This window comes from Ursus arctos, unplaced genomic scaffold (assembly GCF_023065955.2).
Source record: "Ursus arctos isolate Adak ecotype North America unplaced genomic scaffold, UrsArc2.0 scaffold_21, whole genome shotgun sequence".
In the NCBI taxonomy this organism is placed as follows: Eukaryota; Metazoa; Chordata; class Mammalia; order Carnivora; family Ursidae; genus Ursus; species Ursus arctos.
The window spans coordinates 30,394,452-30,422,246 of NW_026622886.1; the positions used below are offsets into that span (position 1 = coordinate 30,394,452).

A 27,795-nucleotide genomic window follows, 5' to 3' on the forward strand; every position below is an offset into this window, starting at 1 on the left:
TTCACAGTGTTGAGTAAATCACTTTATGGTAGGCATCTAATCAACTGTGGTTAAGGCAGGTTAATGGAAATGGAAAATAAGCAGGCAGAGAATCTTTTCTCGATAGAAACGACTTCAGTGCTGTTTTTTTCTTTCCATGAGGGGTGGGAACTAATGGTAAGTTGTGTTTTCAACTTATTTTTAAAAATTAATATATGAATCTTAAAACAATGTCCATATTCAATGAAATTTTGTACACGTACGTATAAAACCATAGGCTGCTCATTTTGCCCACGATGCCATAGGAGTTGAAATATTAATATAAAAATGTAGGGGAAAACATCCTTACCGGATAAGAGGACCTCTTGTAACAATGCAAAATATGGATGTAAAATAATAATAATCTGTTTGAATCTATTATTTGTTTTAGCTTTTGTTTTCCTATAGGTATCCTCAGTCAAAAAAATCCCAAAACTAAATTTGCGAAGCCAGTGGTCTAGGCAGTAGCAAGATTACATACGTACTGGCCCGAGTTTATACATATAATTGCTTCTAAGTACATTGAGTAAATATTCATGAACATTTATGTGCAAGCACCGGGTAGACTGTGTGTCATACAGAGAAGCGGATTACACGGTCAACACATCATACACAGAATAGTTAGAGCATATGTACCGTACAGAGATAGTATATGGACCAGACCTGTTTTGAAGTCCAAGAAAAGGAGGAATTGCAGCTGCCTAAGGTAACTGGGAAAGAGTTTTATGAAGAAGGGAAATTTGTATCATAATGGATAAATTCTAGAAAGCCGGAAATAGCGAGGCAGGGCTTTACCAAAGAAAGGAATCCTAGATGACATTTAAATGAAGCAGGCTCCCTCCCCATCGTGCTATTTTTTTCACAGGAGAATGCTATAAAAATAAAAGGAGGTGCTCAATCCTACCCACTGCAAAGCCTACGATGAGCCTTGTGTCCCTCGCTTTACTACCAAATGACCATCTTTTCTTTCAGGCAACAGTTGCAGCTTTTGCAGCTAGTGAAGGCCACTCCCACCCTCGGGTAGTCGAACTGCCAAAGACTGATGAAGGCCTTGGTTTTAACGTGATGGGAGGAAAGGAGCAAAATTCCCCCATTTATATCTCTCGCATCATTCCTGGAGGGGTGGCCGAAAGACACGGAGGCCTCAAAAGGGGAGACCAGCTGCTGGCAGTGAACGGAGTGGTATGTTCATAAAATAACCAGAGGTTTTCTCCCCTAAGCAACCCCCACCCCCGCTGTTACTAAAGTCAATGTTGAAATCCTAGAACAAATCAGAATTTTGTGTCCAAACAGCTTCCTCGGCACTGATGGACAGTAACCCTACAAATGCAGTCATTTTATAGTTTTTATGCCTCATTTCATTTGTTTGGGTATGATACGTGTGAACTAGTTATGAACTAGTTAGAAAACCATCCCAAGAAATCATCCCAACTTTTAGAATCATCCCCCATATGATTGTCAAATAGATTTAATGTTTAGAAGAACATAATAATTCCAAGACACTTTTTATTCTCATTACTATAGAAAAATAGACACATTTAAAAAATAAAGATAAAACTCCTCACCCTGTATTTTTTTATTTTAATTAAAGAGGAAGGATGATTTTAATGGGAAAAGATAATGCCCAGCTAATTCCCTAATGTACAACTATAGATAGTAAAAATATATTAGCGTCTTCCCCAAAAAAGTTTGATTATGTTATGTATTCCTCCTATATATTTTCATTTTGGCATAAAGTTAAGGTAGATTAAAATATATAACATTTTAAGGTAGAAGTATAAACAGTTTTTTTTTATACCCTCGTATTCTTTGGATGTCATTGCCTCCACGTGTAATAAGGACTTGCTAAAGAAATAACTTTATCTGAAGTGAATCATTTTCTCCCTCTACCTTCTACTTACATCAAAAATAATCGAAAAGCATAAATTTCCAAAGTTTAAATAAGAACAGATCCATGTTTACCTGTGTACTCACCTAAGATCTTTTTCCTGGGAGCTTGAGATTTTAATCAACTAGATCTGGGGTATTTGTGGCCGTGTTGATCTCTGCTTAGAACGCAACAGTCAAAATAAAATGCATCTGGAATGTGATATCGGTAACTAGGGGGTAAATTCTTGTGTATTCATATCTTGTATTTTATTTCTTTTTTTTAAATTATTTTTAGCCTGACTAGTAGTTTTGTAGAACCCCAAACTGCTCATTCCACTCTGCCGACCTCTGATGGCCATCAAAATCATCAGTGCATGAAAATGCTCTATCACTGCAGCATTCCGATTCTGAAATTACCGGTTACTTTTTTGGTATGTAACAATGCTCTGAGATGAGCTTTCTTGATGACCTTTAGGTAACAATGGCTTTTTCAAAGCTTGTTTCAACTGATCATTTCGAGTCCAACTTCCTAGTAGAGGGCTCTAGAGCTGGGTCATGCAGCTGTGTCACAAAGTAATCTGTGCCTCCGGGTATGAATTTACTAGTTTATCTGAATATCCTGGGAAGATCAAAAGAAAGTATAGATTTTTTAAAAATGAAAAGTGCAAACAAGAACCAAAAATTCATTAATAGAAATTGTGATTATAGATAGCAACAATAAATGTCAATGAAATCAATTTACTAGGTGGTTAGTTAACTTTTAACTGTTTGTCAAAGGAGCTAAAGAGCCTTTGTTTAACCCATGTATTTGCGAGGAAATAGCTATAGGCATCTCATAATTTCTTATCCATTCCTTGCAATGACTTTATCTGGGTGGCTGCAGGGGGTATTGGGGACTGGAATCAGACCCATCAAGCTCTATCACTCAATATTTATATGATTATAAATTAACATCCCATACACTTGAATTTCCTAGTCTGAATAAGGGGAGTTGTAATGAAGGGCTCTAATGAAGCTTAAAATGAGGCAAAATGTCTTTTAAGAACTGTACTGTGATAATTTGGTCAAACACACCTTTGATAAGTAAGTGTGTTTATTGAAGAAGCTTGAAGAGAGTTAGCAATAGCCCTATGATATTGTTAATGCTAGTCTTGTTAAAAAGTAAATCTCAAGGCAAGTTCTGCTATACGTACAGGCCTTTTTATTTTATTTTTTTTAAGATTTTATTTATTTATTTGAGAGAGAGAGAGAGAACGAGCAGGAGGGAGGAGCAGAGGGAGAGAGAAGCAGACTCCCCACTGAGTAGGGAGCCCACCTGGCTCGATCCTAGGACCCCAAGATCATGACCTGAGCCGAAAGCAGACGCTTAACCAACTGAGCCACCCAGGCGCCCCTATGTGTATTCTATTTTAGCAAACATATTAGCAAAAAAGGCATTCACACGACCTCTTTGATAAGTTGATGAAATTCTAGCTCTCTGTCCATTCGGATGGTCCAGTCATTACCTGGGGAAAAAAGTGCACTTGAGGCAGATGAAACAACATTCCAGGGCCAGGATTTTGTTACCCCTACAGTCAGCCTCAGACAACCAGTTGAACTGGCAGTTGGATATAGAAGGTTTAGTGATCAAACCCAGACCACTAATCCTATGGTATGGGCTATGAGCCTCCTTAAGATTTTTGCACCCTGTTCATGCAAAGATGGGGAATGTCTCCAAAAGTCTTTAATATTCCACATATATTTAAAACTTGTAATCTTACCAGTTAAGTTTCATTTATCATGGTAGTTAATGAGTCACTAGTTTCACCAATTTTGAATCCATTTCTGACATATTTTTGCTAATAAGCAAAGCATCATTTGTTCAGTGAAATAGGTTTAACAAATGCTTTTATGGTGGCCAAGCTCTAGAATATTGCCTTTCTGATAGAATGCTTGCTGACCACCTTGGACTGGTTTAAGCTCCTAAAGTTGGGGTTTCAAATATTGCACATCCATATAATCAAGCTATATATTATAAACTATGTCTTTTAAAGTGTTTAAAAATAATGTATATACGTTTTAACAGTGCCTAACATTGACCAGATGTTCACCAAAAGGTAGTTTTCATTCTGTAGATGAGAAACTTCATGTTTCTCCTAGCCATGCAAAGAGTAATTAATCCCAGGCGAGAACCCTGGGCTTCTAATACCCATTCTAGAAGTCTTTTCAGTATAAATTTCAGTCAGGTAAAAGTACTTAATTAAAAAAACAAAAAAAGAATAACCCTGTAATGGAAGAGCTAAAAAAGAGAAAAGATTAGCAAATGATCAAATTATTTCTCTTTACACCTTAAAGTACCATTTGGGGAAATTACTATGGAAGATTTTGAGAACATGTCATTATGAACTGAGAACAAATTTTAGAAGAAAGTGATTTGAAGGGCTGAAGCAAACCTGAACTACTGCAGTACAAGTACTCTGGGGAACATTTCCTAAAGTCCTACTTAAAAAGTGAAGAAATTATTCAGTGGATCTTTAAACATCTGAAAAGATATTTGAAAGGATGTCTTGATTATGTACGTTCGTTTTTATTCCCTGCCTCCTTTTAGAAAGGGTATGTCACATGTCTGGCAAAAAAGAAAATATGTATATACAGAACTATTAACATGGCATGTTAGGTAATAAAGTGGGATGATGGAAAGAGGGAAAAATCAATAAATAGAAATAAAGAAAAGGTACAGCAATTGAGCAAGTGATTTTCAGTTTCTCTCTTAGTGTCTTGGAAGACAAAACAGAAGGAAAACTCATACCAGCTCAGCTATCATTGGAGGAAAATTTTTTTTTTCTAAACCTGAGCTCTGGAGAAATTTCCCATGGGATCCTTACAAATGAGACATTGAATCACCTAATACAATTTTCTAGAAAATACAGAGACCTTTTGTGTAGGGCTACTTCTACTATGCCAACCCTCAGTAAAAATAGAGCTGAATGCTCAATTAAAATTTAACATTAACAGAAGGTCAAAATGTTACAGTTTGAATTTATAGCTTTCTAATGATCTCCTTTTCACCCTTCTATGCCCAAGTATGTCATCAGCAGTTTTGAGAAAGGACTAAAGGACCATTTGTAAAGGGTGCGGCCAACGTGGAGGCAGCAGAGACAATAAATAAACTTAGTGATAGAGTCCAGGTATAAAAAAATCTCAGTAGAATGGCTGAATAGGCCTAATTTAATGAGACCCTCCATGAAGGCTTGCTCCTGTGCCCAGAAAACTAGCTACCTATGTGCAAAATCAGGGAGGAATGGCTAAACATCATAACCTGAAAGGAAAAAACAACAACCTGGAGATTTCAGTTGATTTCAAGAGGAATATGAGGGAAGTTGGGGGAAAAACCACAAAAACATGTGACTGTGAGTGTCGGGGCATTAATACGAATAAAGTGAACAGACATGGAAGGTCCGGCTCTGGAATGTGTTGTTTGGCTCACACCCCATTGTGCTCCAGTCCTGGTTCCGTCCTTGTGGAGAACAATTAAGTTCATCCAGAGATGAGCAGTCTTGTATCTGTGAACGTGTTAAAGAAGGACAGGAGTTGTTCAGGATGGAGAAGAGATTATTCAGGGGAACGACGGCTGTCTTCAGTTGTCCTGCGTTGTGTGAGCTGCCTGATGGCAGAACCAACAGCCTTGGGTCAAAGTCATAAGGAAGGTATTTCAGCTGCTTATAATAAACAGCTTTTAAACACAGAGAGCTCTATAAATAGGGAAACACTGAATCATGAAACTGTATGGGCCCGTCATTGGAAGTTTTCATCAGAGATTAGAAGACCACCTCGAAGGAGTACCGTAGAGTATGTGTACGGTGTAGAGAGCTGGAACGGTTCACCCCAAGGTCCCTTCTAACTCTGTAACTATGATTCTATGTCCTTAGATGGGATTTTGCTGAGATTGCTATACACACCCCCACACACACCCCTCTTTATACAGGTAAGTAGACTCCAGCTATTCTCTGTGTACACTACTAATGAGAGATTTTTCCGGAACACAAAGATTAGAAATCTGTTACAATATAATACTTTGTGTTTATTTAGTACTTCACAGTTTATGAACAGCATTTACATGATACTCTCCCAATTATTCCTTAGAACAGTGAGCATGAAATGGATAGGGCCAGAGTTTGTTCCTCTCTGTCTCTGTCTCTGTCTCTGTCTCTGTCTCTGTCTCACACACACATACAGAAATGGATACACAGAAACCCACACTGAAATACACACACGAAACTGAATTCCAGCCTTTATTGTGATCGTAACTGATGCTTACCAAATGTAATTATTAGTTATTTAAAAAGTCAATCCCAATGAAATTGAATAAACTCCATGGATTGTGCCAACATCAATTTTCTCTTTTTAATATTAAACAATAATTGTACAAGATGTTAATAGTGAGAGAAGCTGAGTAAAGGATACATGGGACTCCCCTCTCTATTTCTTTTCAACTTCCTATGAACCTGTAATCATTTCCTAATAATCTTTTTTAAACAGGGAAAGTTCAAAGGAACCAACTTGAAATAGGATATCCCACTGGTATTGATGGGAGAGAGGGCAGGTGGGAAGCGGACGGCAGAAGACAGAAAGATAAAATAAAAGTACAAGGACTTTAAAAATATGTCACAGTGAGAAGAGGCCTTCATTAGCTTCTGAAATCTGTGTGTGTTTTTAGGACATCATTGGTGGGAAAATTGCAGTTAAATTTGCCCAGCTCTGTAGTTAATCCTAAATAAAGCTGTTGATACAGTGTATGCACAGTGCTAATTGATTTTTAAGCATAACAGATGAATGAGTAAAAGTTTGGGGATGGAACAGAATAAATTGTTTTCCTGGAATTTGGCTTTTTTCCCATTCTATAAATACCTATGCCGAGTTAAGGGTGAGTACTCACAGTCTAAATTACTTATGCAGAAATGCTGTCAGGTGTGGAATGAGGACGAAACAAAAATTAGAATTCCTTAGATCTGAGCTCTCTGGGGCTACAGCATCCCAGAAGGGAAATCTGTATGAAAATCTTATTTACCTGTTATCTGAACAAAGAGAAAACACAAATAAAATGATTTTTTTAAATTACTATGAAATACGTTAAGATTTCTATGAAAATGTAAGCTCCGCATCAGAATGTGTGCCCATTGACAGCAGTAGTTTTTGTTCTTTGCCTATCTTCAGCCTTCCGACAGTCCCTATCTGTAGCCGAGGCTCCATATAGAATTGTTGAACTCCAGACACCGCTGTTAAGCACTTTACATAATGAATTTGTTATTTCCCCATAATGATCTTTTGTGGTAGGTGCTATTATTAGTACTCTCATTTCACATGGGGAAACTGAGGAAGAGAGTAATCCAGAAACTGCCCCGAGGTCATACAGATACTGAATGATAAAGCTGGAAATTCTAACTCAGGCGGTCTGGCCTTATTCATTGTCATTTAAAGGTAAATGTATATCTCAGCCATTAATAAATTAGTATTTTTATCTATCTGGAGAAAAGATCAAGGTATCATAACCTTTATGGGTTTACGTAAGTGCATTATTGGTGGGAAAAGGGTCTATCCTTTCTCTCAGATTCTTACAAGGGGCTTTGACCTTTGGGAAGTTAAGAACCATTCCTAAAAGTAGTAGTGTTTTGAAAAAGGATGTGTTTACTTGAATTCAGGTGGCTCAGAACACGGAAGGGGCCTGAAGAGTTTGGCTTGGATGTAGTCGACTTGTTCTATGTCTGCCTAACCCCTCACTCCACTCCGTGCCAGACACAGACGTTTCTGAGGCTGCGGCGTGGCCTGGACAGCCAGTTCCAGCCCTGTCGACGTCTGCTACCTGTTGGAGGGGAGCAGACATAGTCCTCAGAGGGGGAAGGCAGAGAGGCAGAGCCTCAGTCTTCCCTTTCCCTAGAGGCCTGGCGTGACGAACCCCAACTCAGTCCTAGGCCACGGGGCCTTGAGAAAAGCTAGTCTTACATCTTCTCTCTGCCTAGGAGTCATTTCCAGGTTCTTCACCTTTCTCGGCAGCTGAGTGGCAGATCGTTTGGGTTATAATTAAATAGGAGGGCAAGCTGGAATTCAGTGAAGTACTGAAATTTTTTGTTCTCTGGGTGACTTCATGTGACACTGCACTCACAACTGTGAAGGAGCCACAAGAAATGCCATCGTGTTGTTTTAGCCCTGTCACCTTGGGAATGACACACACAGGGCACCAGTACACAGGGCTCCAGTACACGGCAACGCAAAGCAGGTGGTAGTCTGGGCCCCTTCATCCTGAGGTGGCCCATGAGGTCGGCCACCCCCACAGAACAGGTGACCGTAGCTCGCAGGCTCCAACGGCTGCATTCCTGCCCCGCGACTGCGGCCTGAAGGAATGGGCACTGCGAGTATTCGTTCACAGATATTAACTGCCCAACTTGAGCTTTGAGCGTCCACTGAGATTGTGCTGGCAAAACGGACTGAAAATGTCTCAGTGCCAGGACACACTCACGTCTAGTCAGTAATAAAGGACAAATCTCTAGATGCTAGAAAGTATTCCTACACATCGGGTCAGGCTGCCCTAAATCTCTATTTAGATTGCTGATGACGGGTGTTTGACTGTTCAGTGTAGTTGCTGCTGGTGCAGTCTTTCTCAGAGTTATTTTTACCGTTTGTTGTTTGTGTTTTCCTCATTTTTGTGCTGCTATTTTAGCAATTTTTTTCATTCATTCAACAATTATTTGTAGAGCAATTATTAGGTGACAGCTGCTGAGCTAAGCCCCGGGTATAGATGGTGAACAAAATAAAAAAGGTTGTAACTGTCAGCCTGGTAGAGAGTAAGAAAATGAGGCTGATAATAATAATAAGTATATACACATACATCTGTATGTAACCGGTGATACATCTATCTATCACTTCTCCCAACCGAAAGGAAGTCACCCCGATGGTTGAGTTCAGTTCTACACTGGTCAGAATAATGAGATTTTCACTGCAGGTGTGGATTCGTTTCCTATGGCTGCTCCAACAGATTATCACAAACTTGGTGGCTTAACCAGTAGAAAAATCTTCTCTCCTCGTTCTAGAGGCCAGAAGTCTGAAATCAGTTGAATGACCCAAAACCAAGGTGTGAGCAGGGCTGTGCCCCCTCTTGAGGCTCCAGAGGACAATCCTTCGCTTGCTTCTTCCACCTCTAGTGGCTGCCTGCATTCCTTGACATTTGGCTACCTCGCTCAAATCTCTGCCTCCATTACCTTTCTCTCCTGTGTCAAATCTAAGGACACTTGTGGTTGCATTTAGGGCCCACCTAGATTGTGCGGGATAATCCCCTAATCTCAAAATTCTTAATTTAAGCACATCAGCAAAAACCCTTTTTCCATGTAGGCCAAGGTTCCAGGGAATAAGACCATTGAGGGCGGTTATCCAGCCTTCCACAGTGTGCCGATTTCCTAAATCCAGAGAGCGTACACGTGTCCAGGACTAGGGACTAGGACCAGTTGTCCACAGGCAGTGGGGGGGGTGGGGGCGGGGCGTAAATTGGTTTTCCACTCTCAGGTCAGCATGTGCTGAATCTTGCCCACCCTACTCCTGTTCTTCCCCTCCCACTTTGGGACCTTTTCTCCTTTTACTTTTTGTCTATAGAGTCAATGAAGCCCTTCGGGCTCCTCTTTGCCTTTCCCCGAGCCCCGATTCCGGCTCCTCTTTGCCTTTCCCCGAGCCCCGATTCCCTCTCGTCTTTGGATAATGAACAGCAATGCTGCCATCACTTTCTGCTTTACAGCCAAAGGTTTTCAGCTGTTTTGGGGTCTTTTTTTGCCACCTGGGTGTGGACTGAAGGAAGCCAAGGGGGATGGGGGAGACACAAAAAAATACAAATTTATACTTCCAGATATAAAACTGCCTCGTAATTAAGCACTGTGACAAGCGTCAGAAAGGGAAAAGGAGAAGAAAACAAGGCGCCATGTGCAAGAGTGTGAGGAGCTACTTTTAATAGTGGTAGGGATAGTCTCTTTGAGGGGTGACCTATAAGCTGAGACAACGGGCAAGGATGAGTCTGCATCCTCAGAGGAGAGAGCTTGTGTGGGGGCTCCCAGGAAAGGAAGTCTGTGACTTGCCACATGGGAGAGGCTGAATAAGAGCAGAGCAACTGCGTCGTGGAGAGTCAGATAAGATAAGCTCAAGAGATGGTTGGGAACTAGATGGGGCAGATTCTTATACGTGCTCCCAAAAAGGTTTTATTTCATTTTATTTTGAGGAATCTTGATGTCCGTCAATTCTGAACTCTGGTGATAGGCTAAAGATTTCTGATACCTTCGATGACTATTCATTACGAAATGATACTTTTTCACTATTTAAGTATGGTATTGTTTTTTCTCTATTTACATTTTCTTTCTATACCCATAAACCACTTGACTAAGATCTGGCACCTGAAAACAAATTTAGAGCCATTTTCTGTCTTTCTATGTTACTTTTAATGGAAATTTAAAAACTTTTACTTTATTGCCAATTAATATTTTCAACATCTCAATTAAGACATTAAAATTCAAGTTCTTGTAGTTTCTGAGGAGTATAAGGATATTCTAACCATAATATGATCATTTACTCTTTTTTTTAAAGATTTTGTTTATTTGGAAGAGAGAGAGAGAGCACAAGCAGGGGAGAGGGGTAGAGGGAGAAGCAGACTCCCCACTGAGCAGGGAGCCTGATGTGGGACTCCATCCCAGGACCCTGGGATCATGACCTGAGCTGAGCAGACGCTTAACCAACTGAGCCATCAAGGGCCTGATCATTTACTCTTTGAAACTCTATTTCATCACGTATAATGCAGAAATGACCATACCTTTCTTGTAGGTCAGATGTGATTAAGAGAAAATGTGTGAAAGTGTCTGCCACTAACTATTAATTCTTATTAACTATTATTTATATTAACTGTTAATGTAAAGAACTTTCCTTTGAGACAGGTAAGAGTCCCCTTCCTATCTTACAATTTTGCCTGCATATATATTTGAACTCTCATCTCAGGCTAAGTCATTTCCTTTGCTCTGTCTTTATGTTCAAGAGATAGTAAGGGGCACCTGGGTGGCTCAGTCAGTTAAGCATCTGACTTTGGCTAAGATCATGATCTCGGGGTCCTGGGTTCGAGTCCCACATTGGGCTCCCTGCTCGGCGGGGAATTTGTTTCTCCCTCTCCCTCTGCTCCTCCCCCCTGCTCGTCTCTCTCTCTCTCTCTCTCTCAAATAAGTAAGTCAAATCTTAAAAAAAAAAAAAAAAAGAGAGAGAGAGAGAGAGATAGTAAAAGTCCCCTGTTGACCATTCTAAGTCTGGAGGCAGTCGGATCCTGTTCATTGGCTGGTATTGACAAGTCATAGGATTTTTTGGTATTCCTACATCTTCAAAACTGATATAAAGGCACCTGTCCTATCTACCTTGCCTAATAGCAATGAAGGTAGAAGAGAGAATTAATAAATATAGATAGCATTGGCAAAAAGAAGACTTTATCCTTCCACAAAAAAAACCGCACCATTATTGCTGTATATTATTATCAAACAGCCTTTTTCCTCAAACTCCCAGATGGGTCTGTCTGTACTTCTTGTTGCTGCAGAGCCTTAATTTGCAAATGCGGAAAATGGAAGTAATCATCCTGCTTCTGTTGGCTGAGAACTATGTGGTTTATCTCAAAGGAATACAGCATTTGTCTTCAAATTCTGTGCTACATCAAGTTCTGGCATCATTTTGGCTTTGAGGAACTCACCAAACCCAATTACCGATTATTGTTTTAACCATTTGCAGAGAAGCCAGTTCCTATTGCCTAACAGCTGTGCTTGATGATTCAGTTTAAGCTTAACTGGCTTGAGAAGGAACATTCTTTTAGGTTATTAAATGTTGGTCTGCAGACTGCTGGCAGCGGCCTAACGTGCGGTTGGGATGTGGTTCATAGGCCACGGTTCTGCAGGTATCCCCAGAGCAATGTAGACCGAGTTCATCCATGTTTGTGCCATTTTCCACAATGGATTTGGATCTTGTCTTCTTCTTGGTCACATAACAAAGAAGGAAGACGCTGATACAGAAGGCAGTCATCTAACACATCATAAGCGCTGTGTGACTGCTGGGAGGTTCATGGGAGATGCCCAGGAGGTTAGTGGCTGAGCCTCAGCTGTGGCAAATGGAGAGAAGGAGTTTCGGCAGCCGTGGTGCCAGAACCACACCTTTCTAAGTTCAGCCATTGGGTATGGCCACGTTTCATGAAGTTGCAAGGTGTGTCATATTGACTTCTAACCGAATCATAGCATGTAGGGAATTTCACAAATGACAACCATTCTGGTAAGGAGACTGCATCCAAGGCTTATCTCAGAATTATAGGATCCATGAGAAGGAACACTGCCATTGACCCTAATTACCATGGGGACAAAGACAAAGAGGTTAACAGCCCACTGTGAGTGACTCTACCTCTACAGGGAGGCGGTGCTTTAAGAAATCACTTGAACATCAAAAACTAAGGATATACTGCATGGTGACTAACATAACATAATAAAAAATCATTTAAAAAATAAGAATAAATAAAATTGTGAACCAAAAAAAAAAATCACTTGAAAGGATTTAATCAGACTGCGAAAAAAGAATTATTAACCATGTGCCCTTATGCCTGGCACTGGGAAAGGAGCAGTTTAAGCAAAACATAGATCATACCCTAAAGGTGCTTACTTTTTATCTAATTCTCCTACAAACATCAGGTTAAGTTTTTCATAAATAGAAATGGCTACATTACTCATAACTGGCCTTAGACCTAGCTTTGGGTGATGGGTAGAAATATTGTGCCAACATGTTATGAACAGAAGTAGGCTAAGGCCTCTCCACTTTTCTGCCTGAACCTAGATGGCACAGTATCTATTTGACCACTCCACGAAGTGTGGTCTAAGTCTGCAGGGAAGTCAGAGAGCTCTCCGAGTTTATAATGGGTCTAGAATGAGGCTGACCACCGGGCTGGGAGGGGGGACAGTTGCTAATCCTGAAGTTCTCTTTATTTTTGTGCCCATGATCTACTTAAATTTTTAGAAAATGTAAATGATTATTGTGTTGTTATTCATCCTTAAGCAATGTAAGAAGCAACTTTAAATATTACTGCCCCTGCCATAGCAATTGAGGCAGAGCTAATTATAGGAACCCACTGTACACACCATTTCACACGGGTCTTAGTTTAGTCAATGAAATTGGCAGGAGGGATAATGCAGAGCTGTCTGATGCTAGTGATCAGATCACACATCATTTTATGGTGTCAATATTTGTAGATGTTAAAAATACTTCCTCCAGTTGTATTGAATATATTTTGCACATATTTGGAGTGTTCCGCCAAGAAGCCCAATCCCTTTTAACCTGCTTGACCTCTAATAAATTTGTTAAGAAAATCATCAAGAAGTTAATTACGTGCAACTTATTAGGCGTATTTGATTATTCTGTGAATAAAACAAATCAAATATAGTCATTAACATTCCCTCTGATGCACTCTCAATCATTTATAGAAATGTGGGAACTGAGTCAAACTTTAAGCTTTAACACTCTTTGTCGTGTTACTCTCTCTAGATCTAACCATGTCGTCTGCTTTCTCTAATACACGAACCTCTCAGTTATTCCACCAAAATTTTAGTTTAAGAGATAAAAATAGGGCTATCTGCTGATAAAAGATAGTTAAATTCCCTGTGTGGAGCACATACGTTGCCAAACAGGGTTATGTAACACTGCCCAGTTATAGTCTTGATAGTCATTCTTTCATTCAAAAAAGTATTTTTTAAGCATCTATAATGTGCCAGGCATTATTTGAGGTGGTCAGGATCCTCCAGTGGAAAAAAACAAAAAGAGAGAGAGAGAAATTCTTTCCTTCTTGGAGTTTCTATTCCAGTAGGGCAGATACGCAGTAAATGAACTAAATAAATCAACATCTATAATGTTAGATGGTGGCAAGCAGTAAGGGAAAAGAAATCAGTACAGTATCAGGAGGATGGGGAGTGCCGGGGTGTGGGGAGGAGAGGGTGAGGGGCTGGGTGGTCAGAGGAGCCTCAGTGAGGTGATAATTCGAGGAGAGGGTGAAAGGATAGGAGGGGCTCAGCCCCATGAGTGTGTAGGGAAGAACATTCCATCCCAAGGAAAGAGTCAGTGTAAGGTCCCTGAGAGAAGAGCACCTGGCATGTTGGAGAAGCAACCAGGGGGCTACAGACGAGGTCGGTGGCAGTAGCTCCCCCCCTTTTTTATTTTTAAAGTTTTTGCTAATTAAAAAAGTGTAACTTTTTAAAAAAAATATATCTTCTTCTCAATATATATGTCATTACATTAAAGTGGCAATTTAAAAATCCCCAGATACTAGGCTTAGAAATGAAGCAGGCCTAAGCACAAGCGTAGTCCCCAGTCAGGAACAAAAGTAGCAGGAAAGGCCTCCTTGGAGAGCGTGCGGCCCAGGCATTTGCCAAGCACTTGGAATGCACCAGGCCACTGAACTCTCACAAACTAATTCGGTGGAATGTGTGCAGTTTGCGGAGTCATTTGGTAACTTCTCTGAGCCCTACTCTCCTCATCGCGGAAGATGATAACCGTGGCTACCTCGTTTTTATGCTTGGGTGTTAAAATGGCAGAACACGGTCCCTGACACACAGCAGAACTGAAAAAGTGTTGGTTGTGATCCTTGTTGCTAGTTTACAATTACGGCAGCAGCCATGAATCTAACTAGGAAATCACTGTGTTCTCAGAGAAGTGACAGCATAGCTACCTTACAAAGTTGTGGATGGACATGAACCGATTTGTAAAATTTAGGTATATTCATCCATCCATCCATCCATCCATTCAGCAGAATATTACTAGGTCTGGGGTTGTCTTAGTCATCGGTGACAGAAAAAATAAATACCTCTGATTTCATATTTGTAGGTCTGGGGAAGAAATAGGCTTAAGTGTGGGGTTCTGTAGGAGATCATGGACGGATGTGTAACTGGGACATGGGAGGGCCAGACAAGGCTCCTCCACGGACGAGACTCAGACAAGTAGATGCTGTAGGTAAATGGAGGCAGCAAGCCTCATGGGGAACAAGAATAGAATGCAGACCCGAGACAAAATTGCCAGTTCTTCTGTTTGGAGCCTGAAAATATAAGCAGGGGCCAGATCGTAATGAGGCACACTGGGCTGAAGACTTCAGGCTGTGTCTAAGCGATACGGCGACTCAGAAGGATTTGAAGCAAGAGAGTGACACAATCAAATGTGCATTTTAGAATGCTTACTGTGATTGCAGTGTGAAAAGTGGTTTAGAAAGGGCCACAATTAGATGCAGGGCAACCAGGCGTGGACATAGCTTACTGCTTAGTAGAGGAGAACCAGATCTCATTATGAATCTGTTCTGTAGGGAATAGCTGTGTTTCTTTATTCGTTGCCCCACATTGTTATTTGGGAGACAGGGCAGAGAATCAATAATAATCATATGAAAGTGGGAATATAAAGTCGACTCACGTCATTTTCAAAAAACTTCCTGGGGTGGACTGATTTGTACCGGTCTCTGGGATCCCACATCTATCAAGCTTGAAATCACTGCAGTTTTTCATCTCAGGAGCCATTAGGTGAAAAGCAAAAATTTAAACCTGCAGTATTTCATAATCCTTCCTCTCCATTTCTCAGTCAAACATCATGCCCTGCGAACCTGGATGTATATAGCGTTCCCTCGTCAGCATGAATGATCTACCAGGCCATATAACTGAAAGGCTACCACAGGCCAATGAGCAACCGAGAGGACATGGAAAAAGGAAAACTCAGGCAGGTTTCAGCAAATTAACGGTACCAGCAGAAAGAACATTCAGTCATGACTGGTCAAACGGAATCTCGGGGGCTCACACAGACCACACTTCTACATCTCGGGGGCTCACACAGACCACATCTACTTCTAATTTCTGCGGTAATGCAGCTAAAATCCCTTCATCTCACCTAAATTACCCAGGCAATTACAGTTGTAATTTATTTTTGCTCAGATTACTTCAAAGCCCTGCCTCAAAGCACTTTTTAAACCACATTACCCTTTGTCCCACCTTCCGTTTGTTCTAGAATGACTTTCCCGTCTCATTTTTCTTATGATGATACTGGGCTATTGTACTAAAACATATTATACAAAAAAATATGAATACATCCTTATAAAATTTCCAAATAGTCCAGTGTGATAAGACTGCAGTCAATTTTTTTTTAAAGTCCCTTTAACCATTGCCCCTTTTTCATTCCATTCTAGATCCTTCCTCCCTCCACTTGCCCTCGTGAAGAAATGCTATGAGAATGGGTACTTATGCAAACATTTTTCTTTGCACTCAAGTATGCATGCACGTGTGCGCACACACATGTTTATTTAATTACTTAGTTACTTTTAGACATAAACATATAAGGCAATACAGAGCAGTGATTACAAGGCAAGTGGGGAGACAGAGTCATGACCCATGAATGGTGTCCCCTTGGAAACTTACTGTGCCTCCATTTCCTCATACAAAATTGGGATGATAACATTACATACCTCACCAGGTTGTTAGGAAGGGTGACTATTTTGATACATTTAAAGCACTTAGAACAATACCTAATGGTAAACACTCAATGAATGCTAGGTATTATTATTTTTATAAGTAAGTTTTAAAAATGCACTGATATTTTCATATGTACTTATTATTCTGTGACTTGCTTTCTCATGTAGAAGTATGTCTTGGGGGGCACCTGGGTGGCCAAGTCTGTTGAGCATCCAACTCTTAGTTTTGTCTCTGGTCATGATCTCGCGATCGTGGGATCGAGCCCCACGTTGGGCTCTGCCCTCAGCGGGGAGTCTGCTTGGGTTTCTCTTTCCCTCTCCCTCTGCCCCACCCTTCCCTCCCCAGTGCTCGCTTGCTCTCTCTCAAATAAATACATCAATTTTTTTCTTTTTTTTAAGAAGTATGTCTTGGATATCTTCCCTTGTCAGTATAGACTTACATTTTTATCTGCTCTATAGTATTCTGTGGTGTGTGAGTACCACAGTTAATCTAAGCATTCCCCCATTGATGGACATTTAGCTTGTTACTCAACTGGCTTTTTGTTTTGTTTTGTTTATTATTGTGAACATGGCTTTAATGAAAATCTTCATGTATGCCAGTGACTGTTTTTCTAGGGTGAATACTGACATGGGGCTAAGATTAGGGAGATATGGGCGTACTTTATTTTAATGGGCACTGCCAAATTGACCTCCAATTTATACTTCTACGTTGTACGTGAACATAAATTTCACCAAATCTTTGGCAACATTATCAATTTTTAAAAATAATTGGATAATTTTTGTCCCATTCTGAATTTAATCTGTATCTCCCTAACTAATAGTAAAGTCTAGCACTTTTTGTACTTGAGCCCTTTATGAGAAGGAGCTAGTCATACTAAATTTTGGCAGAAATGAGTAAGGCACGTACAATACAAAAACGAGCTCCAGTGTGATTTGGGGTATGAACGAGGGAGGGAGCCTTAGAAGGTAAAGTTGAAGAGGTTTTTTTCAGCTGGGGGCGCAGAGCAAGGTCCTTGTAGGTCATTGTAAGGTGTTTGGAGCAAGAAAATGACCTAACAGAGAAGAAGGGCTATCTGGAACGGACTTTGAATGATGGGTAAAGATTTACTACCACAGGTGAATGAAGGAAAGACATTCTAAGCTGAGGGAATAAGACTGAGAGATTATGGAAACATGAAAATACATGGTAAAAACAATACGTGTTGCCCATACATTGAAAATAAATATAAGGAAACAGGGTTGGGCCCACCTGTTTCAGGGAAGTACTTTGCACGTTATACAAAGTTTTTATTTTTATTTCTAGAAAATGGGAAAATATTCATCAGATAGAGGAACCTGCCTTTCTTGGGTGCATTCCGTGGGCCAGTTTCAGTACATGGTACTTTACATGGGTAGTTCATTAGATCTTAAATGACACCTCTGAAGGAAATGTTACACTATTTTGCAGGTGTGGGAACTGAAGCTCAGGGAAATGATATAATTTGCCCTAAATCATACAGCTGGTAATTTTTAGGTCAAAGCTTTGAAGCCAGCTCTCCCCAGCTAAGTTAAGCTGGGTAGTGGGGAGAAAGGATTGATGTGGCACAGTCCATGCTCTCTAGGACAGAGCTGTGCGTATTCTGCTCTTCACCGGATTTAAGCAACAGCGTGGAAAGGCCAAGGGACTCAGACAAGAATCTGGAGAAGAGTTTTGATGATAAAAGAGAGAAGATAGAGGGTATTTTAAAATCCAGGCAAGAAATTATAAGAAATAAGAGGGAGATGAGATGAGATGGGAAATGGGAAATGAATATTAATCAGTATGGTGGTTAATTGGACGTGGGTAGAGGAGAGCATGAAAGATGTATCCAGTTTGGGTGTCCAGTTTGGGTGGCTGCATGCCCAGTGACAGCAAGAACCAGAGAAGAGGGGTGAGAAGAATCTTTGGAGGTTAGAGCCAGGTAAAGCATCTGAAATAAGGTTTATTTTGCGGACCTACCTGAAAACTCCTAGTGTAAGTCACTGGTGACAAATCCAAGAATATTCTGTGGGTGTGCTTTTAATTGGAAAAGACATTTATATGCAGAGCCAGAGGATATTGGACCTTAAACCCAAAATATCCTTTAAATGTTTACTTCTCCTGCAGGAAGGCATCTGTAATGTTGAGTCTCCGCAATCAAATTAAATGTTATAGCTATTATTAATGTTTATTATTCATGGTACACAGCAACATAAATGTCCCTGCTGCTTTTTACACTTCACAAGAAATACATTTGACAGCTCTGGACTCAGACAACTTCTGCCTAGATTTTTTATGTTTCTCCCTTATGCTTTATATGAATTGCCTGGGCGTCTAGGATTCCAAAAGAGGTTAAATAATAAGGTGTATCCTTTGAAGGGTTTGATTGAATAATTTCAGGAACCTATTATTTTCTCTGACACCCTTAGAAAACAACGGTCTCTGTGAGATCTAGATCACACCAAAGGGAAAAACAAAAACAAAACACTATTCTGGTTGACAGAATCCCAGCTGTTACTGCAGGGAGAGAATGTAGGATGATGTGTACCATGCTTAGTTAAATAAGATTCCCCCATACCTCCTTTGATTAAGCGTTTTTTTCTAAGTTGCAAAATCTGTCAGAGAACCTTCCAGTGTTAGCCTTGTCCCCATCACGACAACAGCCCACTGATCCTAAAATTCCGCAGGGACTGTTTGAAGGGTGGGCCTTGGTATGTGTCCTTAGGGATCTCAGGCAGTGTCGAGGCGTGCCGCACTGCTTCATCAACGTTCGGAAGAGCGCACCTGACGCGGTGCTCCTTCTGAGCGAGTTTGACACGTGAACCAGGCTCCACCGTTCTCGCGGTGTGCAGTAGCAGCGCGTCTGCTCCACGGTACTAGGTCTGCATTTAGGGTCTTGGGCAGAATGCCAAGTGAGCAATAATGACCGAGGTGCCGGCAAACCCCCGTCTTGCAAACTTTTCTCTTAAGTCAGATGTCTTCCTCCCTTCGCCTTCCTCCTGCTGCCCTTTGGTGTTCGGTGGACCTGTCCTTCTTTGATAAAATTGCATCCCCTTGTGTCCACTGAAAATTCACACTCCACAGGGCTGTTGATTTTTTAAAAACAAACAAGTATTTACTGAAGAAAGAGCACGTACCAGGCGCTACTCTGTACTCTTTGCAACGCCCTCCTGCATCTTAATGGATGACCAGCTGTGGCGGGCTGCCCGGGACTGAGGCCTTTCCTGGGACATCGGCGCCCAAACCGGAGACTGTCTCTATCTAGGAAGTGAGGCACAAAGAGGAAGGGCATTTTCTAAAGATCTGAATCAGTGATTTGTCTACTATTCACACTCCTCAGTCCTCTTGACTCCAATCCCTGAGCTTTCTGCCCTGTCACATGGGCTATACGAAGGGTCAGTGTGATGATTTGATGAAGGAGTCACACTAAATTTTAGTGGCTGAGCTGTATTTGCATGTTTCAGTGGAGTTCGGGGGAGGCGGTTTTTGGGGGTATGTGGGATGGTGGTTATCACACCTCCGCACCCCCTCCCATTTGCCAGACCACACCCGGGGGCAGATGTTGAGAACCGGCAGTTTCTACGTGACTGCTCCTGAACGTCGGCAAGAGTCTCTGCACCTCAGGGCTTTGGCGTCACAGGGTGTCATGGCTTGGGGAGCGAGGGCGGACACAGCATGCATGTTAGCAGCACAACTCAGGTGAATCATGACTGGGAGGGGTTCGCTGTTACCTCAACTTCTGGTGAAACTTACTCCTCAAAAATTAACAGACTGATAGGAAGATCTCATTTTCTAAGACTATTTTCCCATGCAGCTTGCTTCTGTTTCCAGATCTCTAGTGCTCACATTTGTATTGAAGACGGTTGTGTGTCTGTGTATGTGTGTGTCTGTTTACTGTGTGTCTGTGTGTGTACATGTTTATTGTATGTGTGTGTATTTATTACGGGTGTGTGTGCATGTGTGTGTTTAATCTTCATCCTCACAACCATCAGGAATTTTTTTCCTTCATTTGGTCCCAGAACATCACGAGTTGAGCAGTTAGTATAAAGCATTACAACTGAGGTGTGGTAGCTGCGTTTGTTTCCAATTTTAGCCTCCAGATCTGAAAGGTGGGCTGAGATCACCCAAATGCTAGATTTGTGATTTCTGGTGCTGATTTTTCTTCTAAAGCTGTTGCTCCCTCTAGGATTTTTTGCCCCCTGGGCCTGCTGGCAATGCTCTGCTCTCTCTGCTTTCATGGTTCAGACATTTTTATATTTATAACTCCTCTCACAGGATGCAAATATGTGTAATTATAGACGCGCTTTCTCCCGTCAACCTCTCCACTCTTTTGTAGTGTTGGGTTAGTTGATGACTTTCCCTCTCAAGTTCGCTCACAGGATTCATGCTGCTATCAAGCAAATCTCCTGCCCACTGTTCCCGAACAAGTGAGACACAGTGGAGGGACCGGGAAGAATAGTTTTTCATGAATAAGTGATGATTGTTTGTAATTAACATATCAACTGTATGTATGGAAATGATGCTTCTAAATTACTTGACAGTGATGAGAAGCAGTTGATTTACCTAAATAGTTGGTAATATTAGTCCAACAAACTCCATCCACTGTTAATTTATTTAGCAAACTTTGCCCCTAGATAATATAAAGGAAACTGTCTACTTACTCCAAAATTAGATTTTGTTGTTGCTATTGTCTTAAGCACCTGAAGGCCTGCAGTAAGATTATCACAAAGAGCCAGCATTTCTTGGACCTTCTTTAAATGTCATATACTTTTCCAAGTGCTTTGTGTACATGGAGTTTAATGCCCATAATGATCCTTAGAAGTAGATAGTCTATGATGCCAATTTTGCAGATGAAGAAATTGAAGCTTGGAGATACTAAGCAACTGTCTGAGTTCATAAAGCTGAGAAGTGAGGAAGCTCAAATTCAAACCAAAGCAGTACTGGCTCCTTAGCCTAATGGAAATAAGTGCGATACACACACACACACACACACACACACACACACACACACACATAAGAGAGAGGCAGGGGGAGGGAGGGAAGGAGGGGGGAAGGGAGAAAGATGGTTTCTTCATTGACTATTAATTGAGCACACAATAGATGCTGGGCACAGAGATAAATAGGCTCATCTTGCCGTTGGACTGTCTAGTGACAGCAGAATGATTGTAAACCGATAAGTTACAGTGCACTGAAATAGATACTAGCATTTAGGCAGGAACAGAGTACTATGGGAGAATATTAGCATATTTTTTCCAAGGGATAAATGTGATACTTTTTTATACACTTGCCACTTTTCTTCAGCAAAAGAGAATACATTTAGAGCAGGAAATTAACATATTTGAGGAAAGGAATGGATCAAAAAGTCATAAAAGGTTTTTTTTCTGAATATGTCCTGCTGCTTGTGCAGAGATATTCCATTCTTAATTAAATACCCAATTAATATGTGTAGGGTTTTCTCAGTGACCAAAAATGATGATTCTAGATCTACACCAAGGCAAAATTATAAGATTTTCAAACCTACCTAACTCTCTCTCCTGGAATAACAGAGAAACTCTGACTATCTACTATTTGAGTTAATTATAGTCTAGAGTACTGCGTCCAAACACTGATCTACAAGTCAGTGCCTGGTTGGCTGGCTGTATGAAAGTTTTATAAAGTCACATATTCCTAGGTCACATTGCTGAGGATATGGCAAGTTTGAGATACAGCCAGCCCTCTAATATTTTTAAAAATGCCTCACTTGATTCCTATGGACATCCAGGTTTAAGAACTACTGGTCTAAATAACCACAAACAGGGAATAGCCCCCCATATGATCTTTACTTTCTCTTTATTATCTTGTTTAATGCTATGGATTTGGTAAGTAAGAGCCTAATCCCTGGAAACAGCTGAATCTCAGTTCATTTTAATCTGCTCCACTTACTACCTGGGGGCCTCAGATAAATTTTTTAAGCTTTCCATTCCCATTTTTATGGAGTTAGGAGGATTAGATAAAATGCACAGAAAGTAACTAGCAATGCTTTACACTTAGTAAGTGCTCAATAAATGTTAGAGTATACACACACACACACACACACATTTTTATATATAGACATACGCACTCTCAAAATTATAAAATGCCTTAATGGACTAAAAGAAAAACTACCATAAGAACAAAATGATCAGTCACTGTAACCTTTGTGGAAAAGGAGTAGGTCTGTCTTTGACTATACTGGACCACTTCAAATGTGAGAATCATCACCCACTAATTGTGATCCCTTCACACAGCCTCATGCTGCTCCTTCACTAGCCAGCTCACACACTTTAGAGCTAGGAGTTGACCAATCTTACCCTTGTCGTTAGTTCCTATCCTCTCACATCGCCCAAAAAACCCATCTCTGTACAAAAGGGACAGATTTCCAGTTATAACATGAGTAAGTCATGGGGGTGTAATGTACAGTGTGGCGACTGTAGTTAATAATTCTGTATTGCGTGTTTGAAAGTTGCTAACTTTTCATCTTAAGTAGATCTTAAGAGTTCTCATCATAAGACAATCATTTTGACACTATAAGTAGTGATGGATGTTAACGAGACAAAAAATTAAATACAAGGAGATAACTAAGATTGTTTCTAAGGGTCTTCACAGCTATAATGTTCTGAGTTTCTGAGCTACCTAGATACTATGACCCAATGCTCGTAATAAAATTTACTCCCTGGTCACATCATTTGGTCCTTAATCTGAAGGAATGACTGATGTCGTGTTAGGAGCCCATGCGTAAACTTGGCCCTAGATATGCCTAGAGTACCTGAGAGGTAGAGCCAATTCTTGGTTATCTGAAAAAGTGTTTAAGCGACGTTTCTATCAGCAAACTCTGTCAGGGTTATGTTAAGTAATCCCCACAGAGTAAGACCTGCATAAAGACCTGGGCATGGACCATTTGGCAGCTAATTATGCACAGATAACAAGCTTCCTTCCCAGGACGGGCATCTCTTCTATCGGAGGGCTAGTCAGGGTCAAACTTTAACAACTAGTTTCTCTATTGCAGTGGGGAAAGAAACACAAGTCATGAGCAAATTAGTGTCTGCAAGTGTGATCCAAAGTTCTCTTTTATTAGAAAGAATTCTTAATCAACTAGGAAATTGAGCATACCCTGAAATAGCAACTATTTCGATATCTCCCAACATGTGGAAATAGAAAAGCTATTGAAAGACCAGAAGCTGGCCATGTTGTTAAGTTGGTTCATTTACCAGCCACTGATTTATTAAACTTTCATCAAACTAGCTAACTTTAAAGCTTCCTAGAACTTACTCCTGCATGAGATTGCTGATGAGACCAGTATCATCTGGTTTTACCTGAGCTATTTTTTCCCCAGCTTCCTGAATGAAATATCTTCTCATATATTAACATTACAGGATTATGGTTTTATATCAATTTAATATTTTATTAGCTTGTATTTATGCATTTGGAAGTGACAAAAAAATGATTTGAATTCTCTCATATTGATTTCTATGCGTATTTGTAAAAGACTTAGCAGGAGAAATACATGTTTTCAGGATAGAAATGTCTATTCTTCCTAGTGCTTTTTACTTCGTTTCAGTGAATGATCATGGCCAAAGTATGCACGACTGTGGGGTAGATAACACTTCTCTTTAGGGCCTTTTCTCTTTCAGGGCCATACTTCTCTTTGGTTTAAATGTCTCCTAGGTACCTACTATTCCCCCGTGCCTAAATGAATCCTTGCTTATGAGTTCCTAAAATGCAGTTAGGTGCACCGAAACTCTAAAGGAAAAGAATGAACTCTAATCATATAGACTTCCCAATTTTCAATGCAAGAGGGGATTTTGCTTTAAAATGGGAAGTCTTGCTATATTTCTTCATATTACAGAAGGGCCAAGTTCTCCTGCTCTGTGACCAGCTGGTGCTGCAGGTTTTTAGTGACTGCTCCTACTGAGCTAGGTGTCACAAAGGACAATTTCTGAGTCAGGATGGCTTTTATATGTACAGCTTTGATAGAAACAGTTCAATTGTGGACAAAGAAGCTATTACATTTCAAAACATGTTTTAAATATTTAGCTCGAAATAAGGCATACTTTCATTAAGAGTGAGAAGTAGAACAAGCCAAAAGTATGGATAGGTGATAAACTTTCAGGGCTCAAGGGATACCTGTTAACAAGTGTTTGCACGTCAACACATATACCCTAACTGAGCAGCTAGTTTGGGCATGGAATAAGAGCTCCGTGGGAAGGTGATCTGCTTTTTTGCTCTTACGTAAAAAGAAAGAAAGAGAAAGAAAGAAAGAAGAAAGAGAGAGAAAAAAGAAAGAAAGAAGAAAGAAAGAAAGAAAGAAAGAAAGAAAGAAAGAAAGAAAGAAAGAAAGAAAACACAGCTGTCTTTTAAAAAGTTGAACCGAGGAACTAAAAGCACTCAAGAGATAAATTATAGGTTAAAAAGGCGAGCATATGCACTCAAAAGTATTCATAAAATAGGCAAAGCCAGTGGAAGAAGCCATCCAGGTCAGTCACTAAGACAAGAGTTGAGTCATTTTTCTGAAAATAATTAAATAATAAAGTTAAAGAGTGTTTGAAATAGTGCATTCTACAAACATACGTACATTTCTTCGAATCTGTGAGTTACCTCCTTAGTTTCTCTCGTGCCATTCAATTATAGACTTTGTATTATTTGAACAAAGCATTTTTCAGAGTTGAAGTATGCCACTCTGCCCAGATCCCATCAGAAGGTTCTGTGCCCTGGTGAAGAAAGCAAAGCCAAAGGTAGAGTCAAAGCAGGAGACCTGGTAGCTCTGGTGAGCTGAAGGAGCATGAGTCATCATCTAAACCAGAGACAGAGCATCAGGGCAGAAATTCTAGATTCAAAGACCATGGAGTCTGCTTTTTAATAAATTGCTAACTGTACGGGGGAGAACAGAGCTTGGGGTGGGAGAGGGTAACTTTGATGGTTCAGTCGGGCTGGGTATGGCACACCAGCCATATTTCTCTCAGCTCTTTGTCCCTATGGTGAGAGCTGGATGGCCCCATCTATTAGTACCACAACCCTCCTGTGGCAATTCTAAACTGCAGGCATAGTGCCTACACGGGGATAATGGGCCTCTAAAGGTCTGGCCTAGAATTTCCAACTCTATTAGATGAAAGCAAATAGAACAAAAGCCTAAAAGGAGGTTGGAGACTAATCATCTGGCCTGGAAAACGGATGAACCAGTATTATTGAAATATATAAACACATAAATTTTAATATTAAAAAAGAAATTAGAGAAAGGCGTGAACAACCAAATCGCCCGGATTTCCTTTTGAAGGAGAAGTTCACATCCTAACAATCCATCTTGGGGCAAATTAGAAGGAAATTTTGAGCACACCGCAAACAGGGCTGATGTTGTACAAAGTTGTCGAAGTTTTCCCCTATCCTTTAATGTTCTTCCAAAGAACTTAGAATAGAATTCATAGACTAAATGCTAAATAAGCATCTGTTGAGTGACCAAGGCCGTGATTGAATGAATAATCAAGAGCATGAATCGATCAATGAACAAGCCTATTTTCCTAGGCTTTAGCCACAGGCAAAAGTTCAGTCTGCCCAGCTGCTATTTATAACCTCTTGCTCTCCATTTACCCCAGACGTGGTGAAGGAGTGGTTCTGGAAATTGCCTCCAGGGCTCATCATGGGGGTTTCTTCAATTCTTAGTATCTGCCCGGTGCTCCCAACACAGGATGGACCAGAGTTCTTATGCACCATGATGGCTTGCTCATTGCTAAATTCAAAGCATTTTCTTTTTCTCTGAGTACATCCACCTTGCTGAAGCAAGTGATAAAATTGGAACACAATCTCATCTCCAAATCTGTATAATGTAGCAATTATGAATCTCCAGATATAACTGAAGTGTGCTTGAAATGCAACTTACTTTATTTGTTTGTAACTCAATGTAATACCCATTTTTAGTCCCCCTTCTGCTTGGGTTGTAAAACGTGATCTCCACCAATTTGGGGTGCGGTGGGGGGGGGCGCCTTCCTGGCCACTTCCGTCCACTCTTTGGTGTTCTGGCACTCTCTCAGCCTGTCTCCTCACACAGGTATTTTCTTCTGGGAGCTTTATCCAGGAAGCAAGTCAAAAAGACCTTTGCACTTTGATCCTATGAAATATGAGTTAGGTCATCTGCCCCGAGGATCAGCTGACAGGGAAGATTATCTCCTTTTCTTGGGGCCCTGTTATGTCTGATTACAGCTTTCTTCTGTTTTGTTTCTCACTAATCCCAACCTGGAGAATCTTTAGAAAGTTTGGGAAAAGAAACCTCTCTGTATTTACTTGTAGTAAAAACATACTTTCCCAACTATTGTCTGTACCATGATATTTAAAAGCCTTGGTACTCAAAAGCCAAGAAGTGATTTATTTTTCACTTTCTGCTTTATCATTCCTACCTTATAGGTATGCGTGCATATCTGATTATATCCTTAGTAAATTTCTCTGAAAATAAACTGTTCTTTAATTTTTTTTCTTTAGTTTTTTCTTTAGTTCTTTAGTTTTTTCAATGCATAACAATAATGCCCTCTGGAAAAATTGTGCCAGTTTGTGTTAAGTTACTAGCGGTATATGACAGTCCCATTTCCCTACATCCTTGCAAATACACCCTATTTTTAAAAACACATATTCACCATATTAACATTGCAAGGGAGCTTAGACATCCTTTCATAGGTTTTTGTTGTGTTTTTTTTTTTTTAATTATTGTTTGTCCCTGAGTTCATGTGCTCATTTTGCTTAGGTCTTTATAGACCCTCAAGAGTTCTTCATGGTAAGAATATGAACGAATTGTCATATATTGAGAATATTTTTTCTTGTTATTTGGCTTTTTTATGGTATATGAGATCTAGAAACATACAATTTATAAATCTGAGTTCGTGATTTCTTTCCCTTGGCATTTTTACTTAAGAATTCTTTCTCTTTTGCAAGATGAACGTTTCAGTTCTGCTTCATTTTAGTTGTTTTATGGTTTTATTTTTACATTTAAATTTTTAATCAGTTATATTTAGCATATACTAGAAGATTGGGCTCCACATCATTTTCTATCATTTAGTTATTATTTGTTTCAGCAGCATTATTTAACAGTCTTTTCCCCCTTTGGTCTAAATCCCACATATATCATATAACAAAGTTTTACACATGATGGATCTGCTTCTGGACTCTGTGTTCTCTCTCACTACAACAAGACACGGCTTTAATCGTGATAGATTCCTAATAACATTAATATCTGATAGGGAAAGTTCCCCTTCATTACTATTTTTTAAAATTCTTTCAGAATTTTCTTGACCAGTGCATTTACCCTTGCAGATGAGATTCAGAAATCCCACTCTAAACGTGAGCGTGGTATCTTAGGTCTTGATCCCTTCTCACCCTCCAAACTTGAACCCCCATTCCATCTGTT

General features: G+C 40.2%; 1 protein-coding gene across 2 annotated transcripts in view; it reads left to right on the forward strand.

Moving 5' to 3' along the window:
• Nucleotides 1-27,795, forward strand: part of LIN7A (lin-7 homolog A, crumbs cell polarity complex component) — a 122,280-nt gene that overhangs the window by 82,894 nt on the left and 11,591 nt on the right. For both annotated transcript variants that reach the window (XM_057316357.1, XM_026499960.4), the window contains exon 4: nucleotides 991-1,200. In XM_057316357.1, coding sequence (XP_057172340.1) covers nucleotides 991-1,200 — 210 coding nt within the window. The remainder of the gene's footprint in view (nucleotides 1-990; nucleotides 1,201-27,795) is intronic.